The sequence below is a fragment of the Oncorhynchus mykiss genome, chromosome 23 (genome assembly GCF_013265735.2).
Source record: "Oncorhynchus mykiss isolate Arlee chromosome 23, USDA_OmykA_1.1, whole genome shotgun sequence".
Classification (NCBI taxonomy): Eukaryota; Metazoa; Chordata; class Actinopteri; order Salmoniformes; family Salmonidae; genus Oncorhynchus; species Oncorhynchus mykiss.
Genome location: NC_048587.1, coordinates 33,247,946 through 33,265,415, shown reverse-complemented (window position 1 = coordinate 33,265,415; position 17,470 = coordinate 33,247,946). Strand labels below are relative to the sequence as shown.

General features: G+C 42.3%; 1 protein-coding gene across 4 annotated transcripts in view; it reads right to left on the bottom strand.

Annotated features, from left to right (window-relative positions):
• LOC110502616 (hypoxia-inducible factor 1-alpha inhibitor) overlaps nt 1-13,013 on the bottom strand; it is a 34,325-nt gene extending 21,312 nt beyond the window's left edge. For 2 of the 4 annotated variants that reach the window (XM_021580797.2, XM_036960253.1), the window contains exons 1-3: nt 12,460-13,013; nt 7,902-8,152; nt 160-308 (exon numbers count right to left, since the gene is read on the bottom strand). In XM_021580797.2, coding sequence (XP_021436472.1) covers nt 160-308; nt 7,902-8,152; nt 12,460-12,633 — 574 coding nt within the window. In that variant the 5' untranslated portion in view covers nt 12,634-13,013. The remainder of the gene's footprint in view (nt 1-159; nt 309-7,901; nt 8,153-12,459) is intronic. The other 2 variants (XM_036960255.1, XM_036960254.1) reach the window with 2 other exon arrangements.
• Between the last annotated feature and the right edge of the window lie 4,457 nt (nt 13,014-17,470).

Sequence of the window (17,470 nt, the reverse complement as noted above, 5' to 3'; positions counted from 1 at the left end):
AAATCACCTGCTAGTCATCATCCCCATGCCTCGAAGCCCCAGAGTCCCTTCCTTACCCTCCATTCCCTCATTCCCAAACCTAACCTTAAATGAAGACGAAAATTGTCATTTTAGTTTAAGATTTATCCCAATAAACGTCAACCTACGTCCCTTCCTTACCCTCCATGCCTATGAGGAGCAGGTTGGAGGTGAGCTGGCCCCAGTTCCTTTTGCTCTGCTGCTTGTTGATCCAGCTCCAGTTGAAACCCAAGAAGTCCACCACGATCTTCCTGCCCACGGTGTCGTTCAGGGTCTGCTGCAGGTACACCCTGGGAGGATGAGTAGAATTCAATAGAATAAGCCCATCTGCGGAGACGGAAATGGATCTTCTGTTTTGCACTTATTTCCGAAAGAGCACAGCTACTGAGAGCTGCAGTACAGTGCCCCTGGAGTTAGTTGTGGAGCATAATGTGGATAGATACACAAAGATAGGATAAGACTGATAAGACTGTCCTTCATGCAACTAATTGACCAACGTCAATTCAATTATTTGAATTCCATTTCGTTCTGTTTTTTTTTTGTGAGCTCAAAGGCGCAGTTTATCTAGAGATAAAATCAGATCAAGCCCAAACTGTGCAAAACAAATGTAATAAACACAACTAAAATATTTTATGAAAGTAAAGTTAATGTTACTAAATTATGGTTAATAAGTGATAAGCAGTAATAGACAGTCACTACCATCATGGGACTTTTAATTGCTTTATTCTGTATTGTTACAGTATTCAACCCACATAATGCATAGCGCATTTAATGTCTAAAAGAATTATCGAAACCAATTTTTTATTTATCGTTGAACCAACCTTCAAAAGCATTAATCGTTTGATTTGGACCAAACTTCTTCCTACCAATGAGTAAGACATAAGGAGGCCCCTTACACTTCAGTGTTGTGATGCAAAAATTCTAGCAAAATGTATAGCACATATAATTAAAATGGTATTGTCGGACATTATTCATTATAAATCAGACACGTGTTTTACATGGACGATACATAGGATATAATATAAGTACTGGAAACAATAGAACACTATTGTCAGCTATTCATAGCTGACTTTGAAAAGGCTTTTGATAAAGTATGACTGGAGTTTATATAGAAATGCCTGGAACATTTACATTTTGCAGAATCTCATAAAATGGGTTAAAATCATGTATTGTAACCCTAGGTGTAAAACAGTAAATAATGGCTACTTCTCAGAAAGTTTTAAACTGTCAAGAGGAGTAAAACAAGGTTGTCCACTATTGGTATATCAATTTATTATGGCCATCGAAATGTTAGCTGTTAAAATCAGATCCAACAATAATATCAAGGGGTTAGAAATCCATAGTTTAAAAACAACGGTGTCATTGTACGCTGATGATTCATGGTTTCTTTTAAATCCACAACTTGGATCCCTCAGAGGATCTATATAATTACAACCAAATGATGATAAAATGTACTAGATTACATATTGGATCACAAAAAAAATACAACTTTTACCAATAAAATGGTCTGACAGTGATGTGGATATACTGGGTATACATATCCCCCAAAATAAATAAATGATCTCACTACAGTACATTGTTATAGAAAGTTAGCAAAAATAGATAAGATCTTGCTACCATGGAAAGGTAAATACCTATCTATTTGTGGAAAAATTACCCTGATTAACTCTTTAGTCATATCCCAGTTTACCTATTTACTTAGGGTCTTGCCTACACCTCTCCCAGCTGCTCCAGGAACACCCTCCTCTTGTTCCGCTTCCGAGGCATCTAGTCAGGCTTGATCTCTCGCCATATGACAAAGGCGTTGTAGGAGGACACGTCGAGGATGTTGTGGAAGACGACCAGGGGCCAGCGGGCAGTCACCCGTCTGCAGCTGTACGTGCCGACCACCTCGTCTAGGTTGTCCATGCCGCCCTTGTTGCAGTTGTAGTCTAGGATGACGGCCAGCTTTCTGTCGCGGCGATCGCTGACTTGGGCCTCTGTGTGCAGCATGGTCAGAAGTAGCACGTTCTTGTTTTTCTTTGCCAGGTAGGACACTAGAGTGGCGGTGGGCGTGAAGGCAAACCTGGAGGACAGGACCTGTCTGCCCTTTGACTCGAGCAGGGCCGGCGGGAGCTCGGCCTTGTTCTTTCTCACCGTGCCCACCATGGTGAGGTTCCTCTCGAGGAGCTGCTGTCCCAGTTCGTAGGAGGTGAAGAAATTGTCACACGTGACATTGCGACCGCTCAGTCCCGTTGTCAGATCGAGGGCGACGTGCATCCCCTGGTTCTTCTCAGGGTCTCCGCTGGCCGCCTTGCCGGTGTACACTTGCATCTTCCAAGTGTAGCTGGACTTGGCGTCGCAGGCCACCCACGACTTGATGCCGTATTTTGCAAGCTTGCTGGGAATGAACTGACAGAGAGGACAGCAGCCTTTGGCAAGGGGAGAAGAGATTAGCCTCATTACTGGCTCATTGGGGCCAACAGCGTTTATGTTACACACACACACACACACATCTACTACTGCTACCTCTCGATACACATTATTACATACTTACACACACGCACAGTACCTCTGAACGGGACCAGTTGCTCGTCCACTGTCACGTCAGGCCCTGGGGTGTAGAGGGCCGGCAGCCGCGCCTCCCAATGGTCTCAGACCTCTCGTATGGCTGCGAGTTTGTCCGTGGCGAGTCTCGAGGGTCTCGACTGGCGATCATCGAATCGCAGCAGCCGAGTACTTGTGAAAGGACTTGAGCGGCATGGTGGCTCGGAACACGGTCCTGCCACTCTCCGCATCCCACAGGCTGGCCGCGGCCTCGCCTCGGGACCTGTAGACACCCGCTAGGAGCAGCAGCCCTACGTAGGCGCGCAGGTCGGTGGCGTCCATGGCTCACCAGCCTTCGCCGTATTTTCTCACCCTGTGAAGATTTGTCATTTCCAGAATGATCCTTTCTATCGCTGGTGTGACGAACCGGTGGAAGGTGGACGCGATGTCGCGAGTCACGGCATAGGCCGTAGGGCCCGGAGTCTCGTCCGGGCCAGCGTGGCAGATCACACGGGCCCTGTGGTGGCCACAAGGGAACCATTTGATTTTGCCGTTTTTCGACAGCAACGTCTCCCTTTGGGCTCGAGCCGAGGCCATCTCTTCTTCGTGTTCGTCCTCGGGGGCTTCCTCCGGGTCTTCCTCCGAAGAGCGCAAAGACGCCTGGTCGGCCTCGCACTCGGGGTTGTATTCCTCCCCCTCTTCCGAAACCTCTTCCTCCTCCTCGGAATCAGAGTAGTCTTCTTGGTCAATGCTGAATATCTGTTCTAGAAACTGCGCAGCGGTGAAACACACGGACATGGCAGCCTGGGTCACCTGATTGGGTCCACTGAGCAGCGGGGAAGAGCACACGGCACGGGGGAACCGATGACTTTGTGTGCCGCTGACAATACTAGTATCCTCTCTACGGCCAGCTTACACGGGAGACAACGTGAATCAACGAGGTGCGTGTTCGCCCCTGTTGTGCCCCTGTGCATGTGTAGCCGTGTGCAGTTCACCTGTGCACCACTGGGCTGTCCTCTTGCACACACAGCGGGGCATGTCTGGACGTGTGTTGCCCTGGCTTGGTCACTCTGACCCGAGCACAGAGGGGGAGCCCCCACCTCACACAGTACACACAATAGCATACACCTCCCTAGTGGCTGGCTGGGTCATGCTGACCCCCAGCACAGAGCACAGAAGGGGAACCCTCCAAGCACAGGGCCTGGGTCACTCTGACCCCGAGGACAACGGGAGGGTTAAACACTATTATTGCGCACAAGTCCATGCAACTTATTATGCAACTTGTTAAGCAAATGTTAATTCCTGAACTTATTTAGGCTTGCCATAACGAAAGGAGTTGAATACTCATGACATGCACGCTTTTCATTTAATTAACTGGTTTAAACATGTTTTTAAACATAATTCCACTTTGACATTATGGGCTAGTGCATGTAGGCCAGTGACAAAATATTGATTGAATCCAGTCTGTAACACAATTTTTTTTTTGACAAAGTCAAGAGGTGTGAATGCTTTCTGAAGGCACTGTAACAGCATGCCAGTGGAAGGGAGGACAGCAGCAGGTGGCCCAACTGTGGTTTGTGACTGTGATTTTCCATTTTAGCCAATTCAATTGCAGTCATTTAGTTACAGATTTTGTAACAGAATGACAAGTTTTAATCACTTAATAAATCATAAACAAAATTGTTATTTATAAAAAGAAAACACTAACGAATTGGTAAGTCTACCTTTACTTGTTACTTCTGTGAACTTGAAAATATCTAACAGACGTGGGGCTTTTGTAAGAGAATGACTAGACACTAGGCAATATTTTTTTTAATTAAAACTTCAGGCTAGGGTCTATTTTTCTCCACTTCCTGTCTGACTGACGTGCCCAAAGTAAACTGCCTGTTACTCAGGCCCAGAAGCCAGGATATGCATATAATTGGTACCATTGGTTAGAAAACACTTTGAAATTTGTATAATGTTAAAATAATGTCTGAGACTATAACACAATTGATATGGTAGGAGAAAATTTCTGGTTGGTTTGAGAGCCCATGCTCTTCCAATGCAACATACAAGGTCATATGCAAATCCAGCTCCCAGATCCAGCTCCCACTATAGCTTCTACTAGATGTCAACAGTCTTTGATCAAGGTTTCAGGCTTGTTTCTTCCCAAACAAGGAATAATTTTGAGTTATAGTACTGGGAGTCAGATTTGGAACCGAAAAGGATGCACACCTGCTAATTTTGCTTTTCTATTGAACCTACTTCTTTCCGTATGAAATATTATAGTTTAATTACATTTTAGGGTACCTGAAGTTGGATAGAAACATATTTGCCTTGTTTTAACAAAGTTTAGCGGTATCTTTTAGGATTCCTTTTTCTGCGCGTTGACCGAGTGGATTACGCAAATCGATGGTGCAAACTAAACTAACTTTTTGGGATATAAAGAAGGATTTTATCTAACAAACCGACCATGCATGTTGTAGCTGGGACCCTTTGGATTGCAAATCAGAGGAAGATTTTCAAAAAGTGAATATTTAAATCGCTATTTGTGATTTTATGAAGCCTGTGCTGGTTGAAAAATATTTTCATGTGGGGCGCCGTCCTCAAACAATCGCATGGCATGCTTTCGCTGTAAAGCCTATTGTAAATTGGACAATGCAGTTAGATGAACAAGACTAAGCTTCTAACCGAGAGAAGACACTTGCATGTACCTAAATGTTTAATATCCATAATTTTTAAGATTATTTATTTCAATTGCGCGCCCTCCAATTTCACCGGAAAATTGTCGGCAGCGGGACGCCTAGCCCTTAACTTACAGAAGGCAAATCATTTTTGCAAAATTAAATATAGAAGTTTATATTAGTAGGCAAGTGTCTCAACTTCAACAATAGTATTTTTTGTATTTCTAATACATTTAAGACTTTCTTGGAGATGTTTTCTAAGACCCCCTTTCCATCTGTTGGACCAGAAATCTGTTGAACCCCCTCCCCCAAAACAATATGCCTTAATTAAAATAAAATAGTTGTGCTCAGTGGTGCACACTGCTATCCAGAGAAATTAAGAGGAATATAATTGAATAGGGACAGTTGAACTGAAAAGCACTTCCACAGGAGTTTGCATCAGGAGTCAAGTGTACTCAGGAAGATTACGTGCATCAGGAAATGAAAGCTTGGCTCCTCTCGGCTCAGAAGCTTAGTCTTGTTCATCTAACTGCATCTAACAAGCATTCCTTTCCAAACCACAAAGAATGATTTAAATCAGAATCAAAAAATAGTATTGCCATGCAACAAATGTTGCAAGGAATCTTTGTACTGTTGTGGTGGTTTTGTGCAAACTTAAATTTGACAGCAAACTTATTTGACTGAATAAATCTACAGATATGTGGACACAAGCAGCAATCATTAGTTCTAAGGAAGGGGCTCAGTGCAGTAAGTGATATGAGTGAGTGCGTGTGTCCCAGCCCAAGTAACTCAGTCAGATGAGAGTGGTACAAAGAGTTCCCAAGGTGCCGACGTAAAACACTTAAGTCATTCAACAGAGCTAGATTCACTGGATACACACTTTACTTTCCACTGCTGAGCACTTACCAGCACACCAGCAATGTAAACACCTAGACTGGATAGCATGTAATTTTTTATTCCGCATTGAGAAAATGTAGAATCTTTCTAATCAACTGTCCCTAAGGACCTAGCTCAAATGCAGCAGGACATATACAGTGCCTTGCGAAAGTATTCGGCCCCCTTGAACTTTGCGAGCTTTTGCCACATTTCAGGCTTCAAACATAAAGATATAAAACTGTATTTTTTTTGTGAAGAATCAACAACAAGTGGGACACAATCATGATGTGGAACGACATTTATTGGATATTTCAAACTTTTTTAACAAATCAAAAACTGAAAAATTGGGCGTGCAAAATTATTCAGCCCCTTTACTTTCAGTGCAGCAAACTCTCTCCAGAAGTTCAGTGAGGATCTCTGAATGATCCAATGTTGACCTAATTGACTAATGATGATAAATACAATCCACCTGTGTGTAATCAAGTCTCCGTATAAATGCACCTGCACTGTGATAGTCTCAGAGGTCCGTTAAAAGCGCAGAGAGCATCATGAAGAACAAGGAACACACCAGGCAGGTCCGAGATACTGTTGTGAAGAAGTTTAAAGCCGGATTTGGATACAAAAAGATTTCCCAAGCTTTAAACATCCCAAGGAGCACAGTGCAAGCGATAATATTGAAATGGAAGGAGTATCAGACCACTGCAAATCTACCAAGACCTGGCCGTCCCTCTAAACTTTCAGCTCATACAAGGAGAAGACTGATCAGAGATGCAGCCAAGAGGCCCATGATCACTCTGGATGAACTGCAGAGATCTACAGCTGAGGTGGGAGACTCTGTCCATAGGACAACAATCAGGCGTATATTGCACAAATCTGGCCTTTATGGAAGAGTGGCAAGAAGAAAGCCATTTCTTAAAGATATCCATAAAAAGTGTCGTTTAAAGTTTGCCACAAGCCACCTGGGAGACACACCAAACATGTGGAAGAAGGTGCTCTGGTCAGATGAAACCAAAATTGAACTTTTTGGCAACAATGCAAAACGTTATGTTTGGCGTAAAAGCAACACAGCTCATCACCCTGAACACACCATGCCCACTGTCAAACATGGTGGTGGCAGCATCATGGTTTGGGCCTGCTTTTCTTCAGCAGGGACAGGGAAGATGGTTAAAATTGATGGGAAGATGGATGGAGCCAAATACAGGACCATTCTGGAAGAAAACCTGATGGAGTCTGCAAAAGACCTGAGACTGGGACGGAGATTTGTCTTCCAACAAGACAATGATCCAAAACATAAAGCAAAATCTACAATGGAATGGTTCAAAAATAAACATATCCAGGTGTTAGAATGGCCAAGTCAAAGTCCAGACCTGAATCCAATCGAGAATCTGTGGAAAGAACTGAAAATTGCTGTTCACAAATGCTCTCCATCCAACCTCACTGAGCTCGAGCTGTTTTGCAAGGAGGAATGGGAAAAAATGTCAGTCTCTCGATGTGCAAAACTGATAGAGAGATACCCCAAGCGACTTACAGCTGTAATCGCAGCAAAAGGTGGCGCTACAAAGTATTAACTTAAGGGGGCTGAATAATTTTGCACGCCCAATTTTTCAGTTTTTGATTTGTTAAAAACGTTTGAAATATCCAATAAATGTCGTTCCACTTCATGATTGCGTCCCACTTGTTGTTGATTCTTCACAAAAAAATACAGTTTTATATCTTTATGTTTGAAGCCTGAAATGTGGCAAAAGGTCGCAAAGTTCAAGGGGGCCGAATACTTTCGCAAGGCACTGTACCTACCCATTTAGACAAAAACATTACCTCTCGTCTCCTCCCTCTTCCTGCGTTTTCTCCATTTTCTCCACAAAATCAGAGAATTTCATGTCTATCCGTCGAGACTTGGGTAAAAAGTTCTCAAAGTTGGCCATTTTCTTCTCGTCATAGTAGAGGAATTTGTGGTTTTCCGCTATGTACACAGAGAAGTCCCCGCTCCCAATGTTCTCCTGCAGGTACGCAACGTCCCACTTCAGAGCCGGATACACTAGATTGGTGTCTGTTAAAACCAATGGTTCCTGGAAACAAAAAAAGTAGGACATGTTAAATAAGATTAGAATAACAGAAATGGATGGAATTAAGCTTTTCATCACATTAACAAAAACAGCATATATGCAAAGACTGCATGTACTCTGATCTACCCATTACTTATAATATAGGACTGAAGCAAGCAAAAAATGCCTTTAATTCGATAAAATGAATTAAACCTGTTTGCATAACTTGTGAACACATGCATGCATTACTAATAGTAATAGACCTATAGTGCATTTGGAAAGTATTCAGCCAGTCCTGCGTTGTCTTGGCTGTGTGCTTAGGGTCGTTGACCTGTTGGAATGTGAACCTTTGCCCCAGTCTGAGGTCCTGAGCGCTCTAGAGCAGGTTTTCATCAATGATCTCTCTGTACTTTGCTCCGTTCATCTTTGCCTCGATCCTGACTAGTCTCCCAGTCCCTGCCACACAATCTTGCTTTCATCAGAACAGATCATCTTGTTTCTCATGGTCTGAGAGTCCTTTAGGTGCCTTTTGCCAAACTCCAAGCAGGCTGTCATGTGCCTTTTACTGAGGAGTGGCTTCCGTCTGGCCACTCTACCATAAACATCTGATTGGTGGAGTGCTATAGAGATGGGAGAACCTTCCAGAAGAGGAAATCTGGAGCTCTGTCAGAGTGACCATCGGATTCTTGGTCACCTCCCTGACCAAGGCCCTTCTCCCCAATTGCTTAGTTGTGCCAGCTCTAATTGCTCCGGCAAGATATCTGGTCAAGACTCAATCCCTCCTCCTCCCCCATCCGAGTTCACCACAGGTCATAAGTGGGACCCCCATCCTTTTCATACTTTCCCACTTTCCTCTCAAAAAGCTATATTTGGATCACAGAGGCAACTGGTCTCACACTGCTCATGTCAGCATGATTCTAATAAAAAAAATAGCTGTATAAAAGACCAAGGAATACCATATTGAGTTGACTCTATAGGCCATGGATGGGCACCTCCAGTCCTCTGGGGCCTGACTGGTGTCACACTTTTGCCCCAGCGAACACATCTGACACCAATAATCAACTAATCATGATCTTCAGTTTAGAATGCAATTAGTTTAAATCAGCTGTATTGATTACGGAGGGGGGGGGGGGGGGAAATCTGACACCACTCCAGCCCGAGTACCGGAGTTCCCCATCCCTGCTATTGGCTATACTGAAGATCTACCCGAGGTGCAACTTTAAGGCAAGGACATCTTTTAAAACTATTTTGATACTCACCTCATGTCCTGATAATATGAATGAGAACGTAGTCCATTTTGTTTTGAAATCAGTATTTGTCCATCTCTACCATTGTTCCAATTTTCAAGAAAAAGAGTATGCCAGAGAGAGTTACAAGACTTCAACATTGGAATGTTGTACCCTGGCTGGCGAGGACACTCGGGTGAATAATAGTAGGCACAACCTGAAGGAGCCTATTTTAGGATTTTTTTAAACTTGAGATTCTCACCAAGACAAGCAGACAAACAGTACAGTAGGCTAGACTTTAGAGAATGAACACAAATGTATGCAGCCATTGAATAATAAATAGGCCCAATACATTACCTTTGAAACTGTCCTCTTTGAATTGGCAGATCTGTATAAATGGGTTGGATGGATGGCTTTGATTCTCCAGCAATCTAATTGCAAGTCGTTCATATGCCAATAATAATAATAATAATAAATAATAATAATAATAATAATAATAATATTCTGCTTAAAAAAGACCCTGCACTGCTACCCTCTGCATTCATTATTCTTAGAGGTCAGAACAAGCAACCGGGACATCACCACTTTCATAACCAGGGGAATTTCATATTTTTATTAAATGTATAGATTTTTTAAATTACAAATATTTACATTGACGGCCTATCCCAGCCAAACCCGGACGACGCTGGGCCAATTGTGCACCGCCTTATGGGACTCCCAATCACGGACAGATGTGATGCAGCCTGAATTCGAACCAGGGACTGCAGTGCCTTAGACCGCTGCGCCACTCGGGAGCCCCGAAGGCATGAAGGCTACACCTACGGATGGAAACGACAGACCACAAATAAGTCCTTCTGGAAGTGCACCGAATATTATGCTTTCGAATGCCGAGGTTGCATAACGCTCAATGATGGGGTTATCTCCAAGTTACGCTGGATACACGGTTCTTTCAGTGCCAGGAACATCATCTGGAGGAGCTCCTGACATACAGTACCAGTCAAAAGTTTGGAAACACCTACTCATTGATGGTTTTTTGAATGTATTTGTAGACATCAAAACTATGAAATAACACATATGGAATCATGTAGTAACCAAAAGTAATAAACAAATCAATATATATTTTATATTCTTCAAAAACAGCCACCCTTTGCCTTGATGACAGCTTTGCACACTCTTGGCATCCTCTCACATGCTGAGCACTTGTTGGCTGCTTAATGAGAAAAAAAATCCAGAAAATCACATTGTAGGATTTTTAATGAATTTATTGGCAAATTATGGTGGAAAATAAGTATTTGGTCAATAACAAAAGTTTATCTCAATACTTTGTCATTACCAACAAAGGGTATATAACAGAGGTCAAACGTTTTCTGTAAGTCTTCACAAGTTTTTCACACACTGTTGCTGGTATTTTGGCCCATTCCTCCATGCAGATCTCCTCTAGAGCAGTGCTGTTTTGGGGCTGTTGCTGGGCAACACAGACTTTCAACTCCCTCCAAAGATGTTCTATGTGGTTGAGATCTGGAGACTGGCTAGGCCACTCCAGGACCTTGAAATGCTTCTTACGAAGCCACTCCTTCGTTGCCCGGGCGGTGTGTTTGGGATCATTGTCATGCTGAAAGACCCAGCTACGTTTAATCTTCAATGCCCTTGCTGATGGAAGGAGGTTTTCACTCAAAATCTCACGATACATGGCCCCATTCATTCTTTCCATTACACGGATAAATCGTCCTGGTCCCTTTACAGAAAAACAGCCCCAAAGCATGATGTTTCCACCCCCATGCTTCACAGTAGGTATGGTGTTTTTTGGATGCAACTCAGCATTCTTTGTCCTCCAAACACAACGAGTTGAGTTTTTACCAAAAAGTTATATTTTGGGTTCATCTGACCATATGACATTCTCTCAATCTTCTTCTGGATCATCCAAATGATCTCTAGCAAACTTGCACAATTGGTGGCTGACTTTTTTGCCCCACTGTAGCAACCTATCCAGTTGTTGCATCTTTAGATTCCCCCTCTTTCTAAGTTTCATCTCTGTCACATATGGAACCGCTATCAGGTGTGCTGTTTAGAATGGTGTTTTCACACTAATTGCATTTTGACAAATGTTTGAAAATGTTTCATTGGCTGCTTCATTACAGGAGTTGCGTGTTCTGTTAAGATGCATTACCATAATCTAAATGTGATTTGTCATTCTGATCACCATGGGTAGACGCCCTAATGGGTTATGCACCCAACGCATATGCGTCCGGTAAATTTCTCAAATGGCCGGTCAATTAAAATCTTACCGATCACGTTGTCCGGTGCCACATTTTCATAACGGAAACCCTGATTCATATCCATCCACGTTTCACCTAATCAACTGATCATCAAGCCCTGCCTTAATAAATCAGTACAGGAACTGCACATTCTGTGTAGGACCCCAGGGCCAAGTTTGAAGAACACTGGACTTGTACATTATTACCCAGACCAGGTGAGGTCTCTCTTGCATGATATTTAATCCATGCAGCACAAACCTGGGTTAATAGAGGGGGGAAAAGCGCTGTGACTGTCAACATATTGTAGCAAAGGGAGGGAACAGGAAGCAAACCCGGGTCTCCTATTAATTGTAACGTGGCTCATATAGTGAAGCTGGCTCCACTGCCCCCTCCAAACGGGAAGGACATTTTCCATGCTTCGACTTTCTTTTAAGCCCCTTCACACGTCCACCCATGCATTCCAATGACCTCACGGTACCATCCCACTTTGGACACCAGTGTAGCTAACGGAGGGCGTGGGAAGAAAACTCAGGTCTCCAGCGTGAAAGGATGACACCCTGCGCCAATAAGGTTAACCCATAATAGGGACTTGTATAACATGGCTCATTTGGCGAGGATCGCTAAAATATGCTTAGCTAGTTAACGTTAGTTAGTTGGACTAGCTTGCCCAGCTGATTCAGTTGGGAGGACATTTGGGTACCTTACCACAACATACAGGATACAAATTTGAGGTTGACTAGCTAACCGTTTTGTCTCACTGAACACTAACTTAGGTTCCAGTTCGAGTTAGCTGTCAGACTCGAACAGGAAACTGACAGTGCATATGAACTATCATGACTTGTCACTTTACCTCGTTGTTTATGAGCATCTCCGCTCTAGGATCCGTGTGAGAGAGTCTGGGTATCGGTCTGGTCTGGAAAGGATACTTTCGAAGTTGATATTCTTTCCAGATAGGACTGTGGACCTTCGAGAATGCTGCGGCACCGCCTTCGCTCGCCTTCGGATCATTCTCGACTGTTGCCATGCCCGTGTACCGAACCCAAGATTGCCCCTCGCCCACTGTCAAAAGATGTTCCCTTAACTCGATATACGGGAACTATGCCGTATACTACGTGTTTGCTCAAAACATTGCCATGCAGAAATAGTCTGTTTCCTTTCTGATGGAAGAAACGCGGAGTCTACAAGTATCGTCAGCAGCACTAAAGAAAGTACTTCCGGTTCACAGAATTTCGGAAATAAAAAAATAAAAGTCCCCCACGTAATAGTAGAAAAGTGTCAGACTATTTATTCATAATCAGATGCAATATTAGCATGTAAATCACGGTGGGGCAACCCTCCCACAACACAACACTAAACAATACATTGATTGCACTATAACAGTGACAAACAGTGCCCACAAACTATTAGGGCCTACATAAAGCTGTCCCAACAGCAGAGCTATCCTTTCCACACCATGGAGTGAATCCTTACCATCACTACACCTGGCTATCAGTAGAGCCTTGTCTGGCACGGAAAACAGTTCATTAAGCCCTCATTTACTGCCTTTTTAAAAACCACAGCTGATATTGATGACTAGCTTAAACGGATGTGTCTACTACTGACTCCTTGTGGATTTGTGAATAGTTGATAAGAACCCCATTCTCCTTCAATAATAACAAACTGAAATATTAGTTTTGAGTTTTGAACCATTCACACACATTATTACATTGATGTTCAGTAAATTCATAATGTTTATTCATATATCATTAACACTTAGCTCTAAGTATAAGCAAGTGCAAGCAAACGTGTTGCGACAATTCGTTCAGCACTTTCAAAATGGACTGCAACAGAAATTCAGATAGATGTTAGTTCAGATAAATTCAGCAAGAGGTTTTTGACACCTTAACTTTACTCTTCTTTAAGTCACCACAGAGAGAGAGAGAGAGAGAGAGAGAGAGATAGAGAGATAGAGAGAGAGAGAGAGAGAGAGAGAGAGAGAGAGAGACTTGGTTAGCCTACAATTTGAAGTATTTTATTAGCCTTAAGTGGCCAAAAAAGGAAGGATAATACAATCATGAGGATCCACTTTTATATGCAAAGGGCAAACAAAACAACACTCACAATATCAACTGGAATTACATGGCCTATTACTGAACGAGCTAAGATGAATGTAGTCAATATTTGTTCAGCACTTTTGAAATGTACAGCGATACAATTCAGAACATGGGCCATTTTTAAAGTATTCTTCCTGTACACCAAGTAAGAATCGTAGGATAAATGAAGGGGGAATATTAGCAGTCAAAGAAAGCTCTTACAATATTAAATTATTACTTTTCTCTAAAACAGGCTACAGACCACATGTGGACCACCAAGTCAGAAAAGTAGGCTAAGTTCTGAGGGGGAAAGGGACCAAATTATTAGGGTGAGGCACATGGGCTACTAACAGCTTATGACACAACATATATTTAGGATTACTTTCTTAGCTACAGTATACATATTTCCCTGGCATATTACATAATTTATGCAGCAGCATACAATACATTTTTTGACTCACAGTTGTTGTGCTGTTCTCACTTGAACAGTAAAGTGGCTCAGCAGTCCTTCTTGTGGGCAAATTCTGTCATCAAACTTTGTCATCAAAGTCTGGCATTCTCTATATTTATTGTGCTTTCAAGACTCTGAAAAAAACAAGGTTGAATTATGACGTCAATGATCTTCAGGTCAGAGCTCTAGAAAGAGGCCAGAGGTCCCGACTTGGAATTCTGAATTAGATGACCGTTAAAAGCGTATTTTCCTAGTCGGAGTGTGTTTTCTTCCAAGTTCCCAGTTGTCTTGACCTCACTGAAGTCTGATATTTCCCAGTTCTGAGTTTACAGTTGTTTTGAACATGGCAGAAGTCATGCTGGATTGACAGCATGTCCATGGTATTCAACCATTTCTGGCCATGGTGTTGCGTGTGAATGTTTAGCCTTTTAAACTTGGAAAAGAGACTTGGACTTGAGGGTTAGGGTTAGACTTGGACCACAGACACACTAGTATTATGTTATGACAATGCAAGTTGCTTCCTCTCTGGAGTTCAAAATGGTCTTTATACCATCTTTATCTGAATGTATGATATATGAGACCTGGAAATCTAGTGCATTCGCAGTGTCCAGAACAATAACTAATTTTATCTCACATGAACAATGGCCAAGTATCCACTTATTTTAATGTATGTTATTTTTGTATCCTTTTCTGAGCAGCTGAAAATGTATGATTTCGAAAATGTACTACACAGTAAGGATTGGACTCGTTCATCTTTCCTGCAAATAGGCCTACCCATGAGAACTTACTGAAATGCCTACCACTTCTCTCAGAATGGACCCTCTCCCATTAATCATGAGCCAATGTAAACACACTATTATTTGGAGTGGTATAACTGAACCCTCCAAAATATGCCTCATCTGACAAAACCCATTTCCTTTCTTATTTTGACATCAACCTCTCCAGTTATGTGCTCATCTGAGTCAGTTGTCATAGAGATTACGATTTCCTCATCTGATAAACCTCTACCACAATGTTCTGTCTCAGTGGTAGTATTCATTCCCAATATCTTTGGTGTCTGAGATTGAACTAAGCTGCACCACTGACAGTTCCTTATATGAACTCTTGGCTACATCAGGATGAAAATCAGAAGGAGGTTCTTTATCCTCAAAAGTGTTTACGATAGACTTTGAACCTGAGCCTCATTTACATTCTCTAATTGTACCCTTTTTTCACCTTAATGTCACTAGCAATAGAATGTATAAATGTGTCACAGTCATACAGGTATGCCAGTCCATCATTGTTTTTATTGTGTCTTTGAAGCAGTAGGCTTCTTAACTAATCACCTGCTAGTAATGAGCAGCAGGTAGCTTGGCAGGTAGGAGTGTTGGGCCAGTAACTGGAAGGTTGCTGGTTTGAATCCCCCAGCTGACAAGGTAAAAATCTGTTGTTCTACCCCTGGGTAAGGCAGTTAACCCACTGTTCCCCAGGTGCTGATGTCATTTCAGGCAGCCCCCTGCACCTCTCTGATTTAGAGGGGTTGGGTTAAATGTGGAAGATGCATTCAGTTGTACAACTGCCTAGGTATCTCCCTTTCCTTATTGGTATTTGGCACCTCCATTAACAAGATTGCATGAAAGTTGTGCATGGAATTGATAAGCAACAACAACTAAAAGTATTAACGTGATTTGTTTCTTCAACTGATATTCCACACAAAAACAGCCAATTCATTTATTGGAATTAATATAACATGCAGAATTAAATGTGGGCATTACAAGAAAGACAGAGTAATAACCAGGAGGCTGTTTGACACAGCCCCCCTGAAAAACGTAACATATTGGGGCTTGTAGAACCATGAAAAACATAACATATTGGGGTTAGAAGAACCCTGAAAAACATAACATATTGGGGTTAGAAGAACCCTGAAAAACATAACATATTGGGGTTAGTAGAACCCTGAAAAACAAAACATATTGGGGATAGTAGAACCCTGAAAAAAACATAACATATTGGGGTTAGTAGAACCCTGAAAAACATAACATATTGGGGTTAGAAGAACCCTGAAAAACATTAAATATTGGGGTTAGGAGAACCCTGAAAAACAAAACATATTGGGGCTAGTAGAACCCTGAAAAAAACATAACATATTGGGGTTAGGAGAACCCTGAAAAACATAACATATTGGGGTTAGAAGAACCCTGAAAAACAAAACATATTGGGGCTAGTAGAACCCTGAAAAAAACAGAACATATTGGGGTTAGTAGAACCCCAGCTGAGTATTTTTCACCCCAGTTTATTTGAGACGGGTAGTAAGGTTTTCTCTTTACCAATTTGTGGTCTTAAAATGGAAAACTATAAAATCACATTAATATTTATTTTTTTATTTTATTTCAACTTTATTTAACCAGGTAGGCTAGTTGAGAACAAGTTCTCATTTACAACTGCGACCTGGCCAAGATAAAGCATAGCAGTGTGAACAGACAACAACACAGAGTTACACATGGAGTAAACAGCAAACAAGTCAATAACACAGTAGAAAAAAAAGAAAAAAAAGAGTCTATACATGTATACATTGTGTACAAAAGGCATGAGGAGGTAGGCGAATAATTACAATTTAGCAGATTAACACTGGAGTGATAAATTATCAAATGGTCATGTGCAGGTAGAGATACTGATGTGCAAAAGAGCAGAAAAGTAAATAAATATAAACAGTATGGGGATAAGTTAGGTAAATTGGGTGGGCTATTTACCGAAGGACTATGTACAGCTGCAGCGATCGGTTAGCTGCTCAGATAGCAGATGTTTAAAGTTGGTGAGGGAGATAAAAGTCTCCAACTTCAGCGATATTTGCAATTCGTTCCAGTCACAGGCAGCAGAGAACTGGAAGGAAAGGCGGCCAAATGAGGTGTTGGCTTTAGGGATGATCAGTTAGATACACCTGCTGGAGCGCGTGCTACGGATGGGTGTTGCCATCGTGACCAGTGAACTGAGATAAGGCGGAGCTTTACCTAGCATGGACTTGTAGATGACCTGGAGCCAGTGGGTCTGGCGACGAATATGTAGCGAGGGCCAGCTGACTAGTGCATACAGGTCGCAGTGGTGGGTGGTATAAGGTGCTTTAGTAACAAAACGGATGGCACTGTGATAAACTGCATCCAGTTTGCTGATGACATCGCCGAAGTCGAAGATCGGTAGGATAGTCAGTTTTACCAGGGTAAGTTTGGTGGCGTGAGTGAAGGAGGCTTTGTTGCGAAATAGAAAGCCGATTCTAGATTTGATTTTGGATTGGAGATGTTTAATATGAGTCTAGAAGGAGAGTTTACAGTCTAGCCAGACATCTAGGTATTTATAGTTGTCCA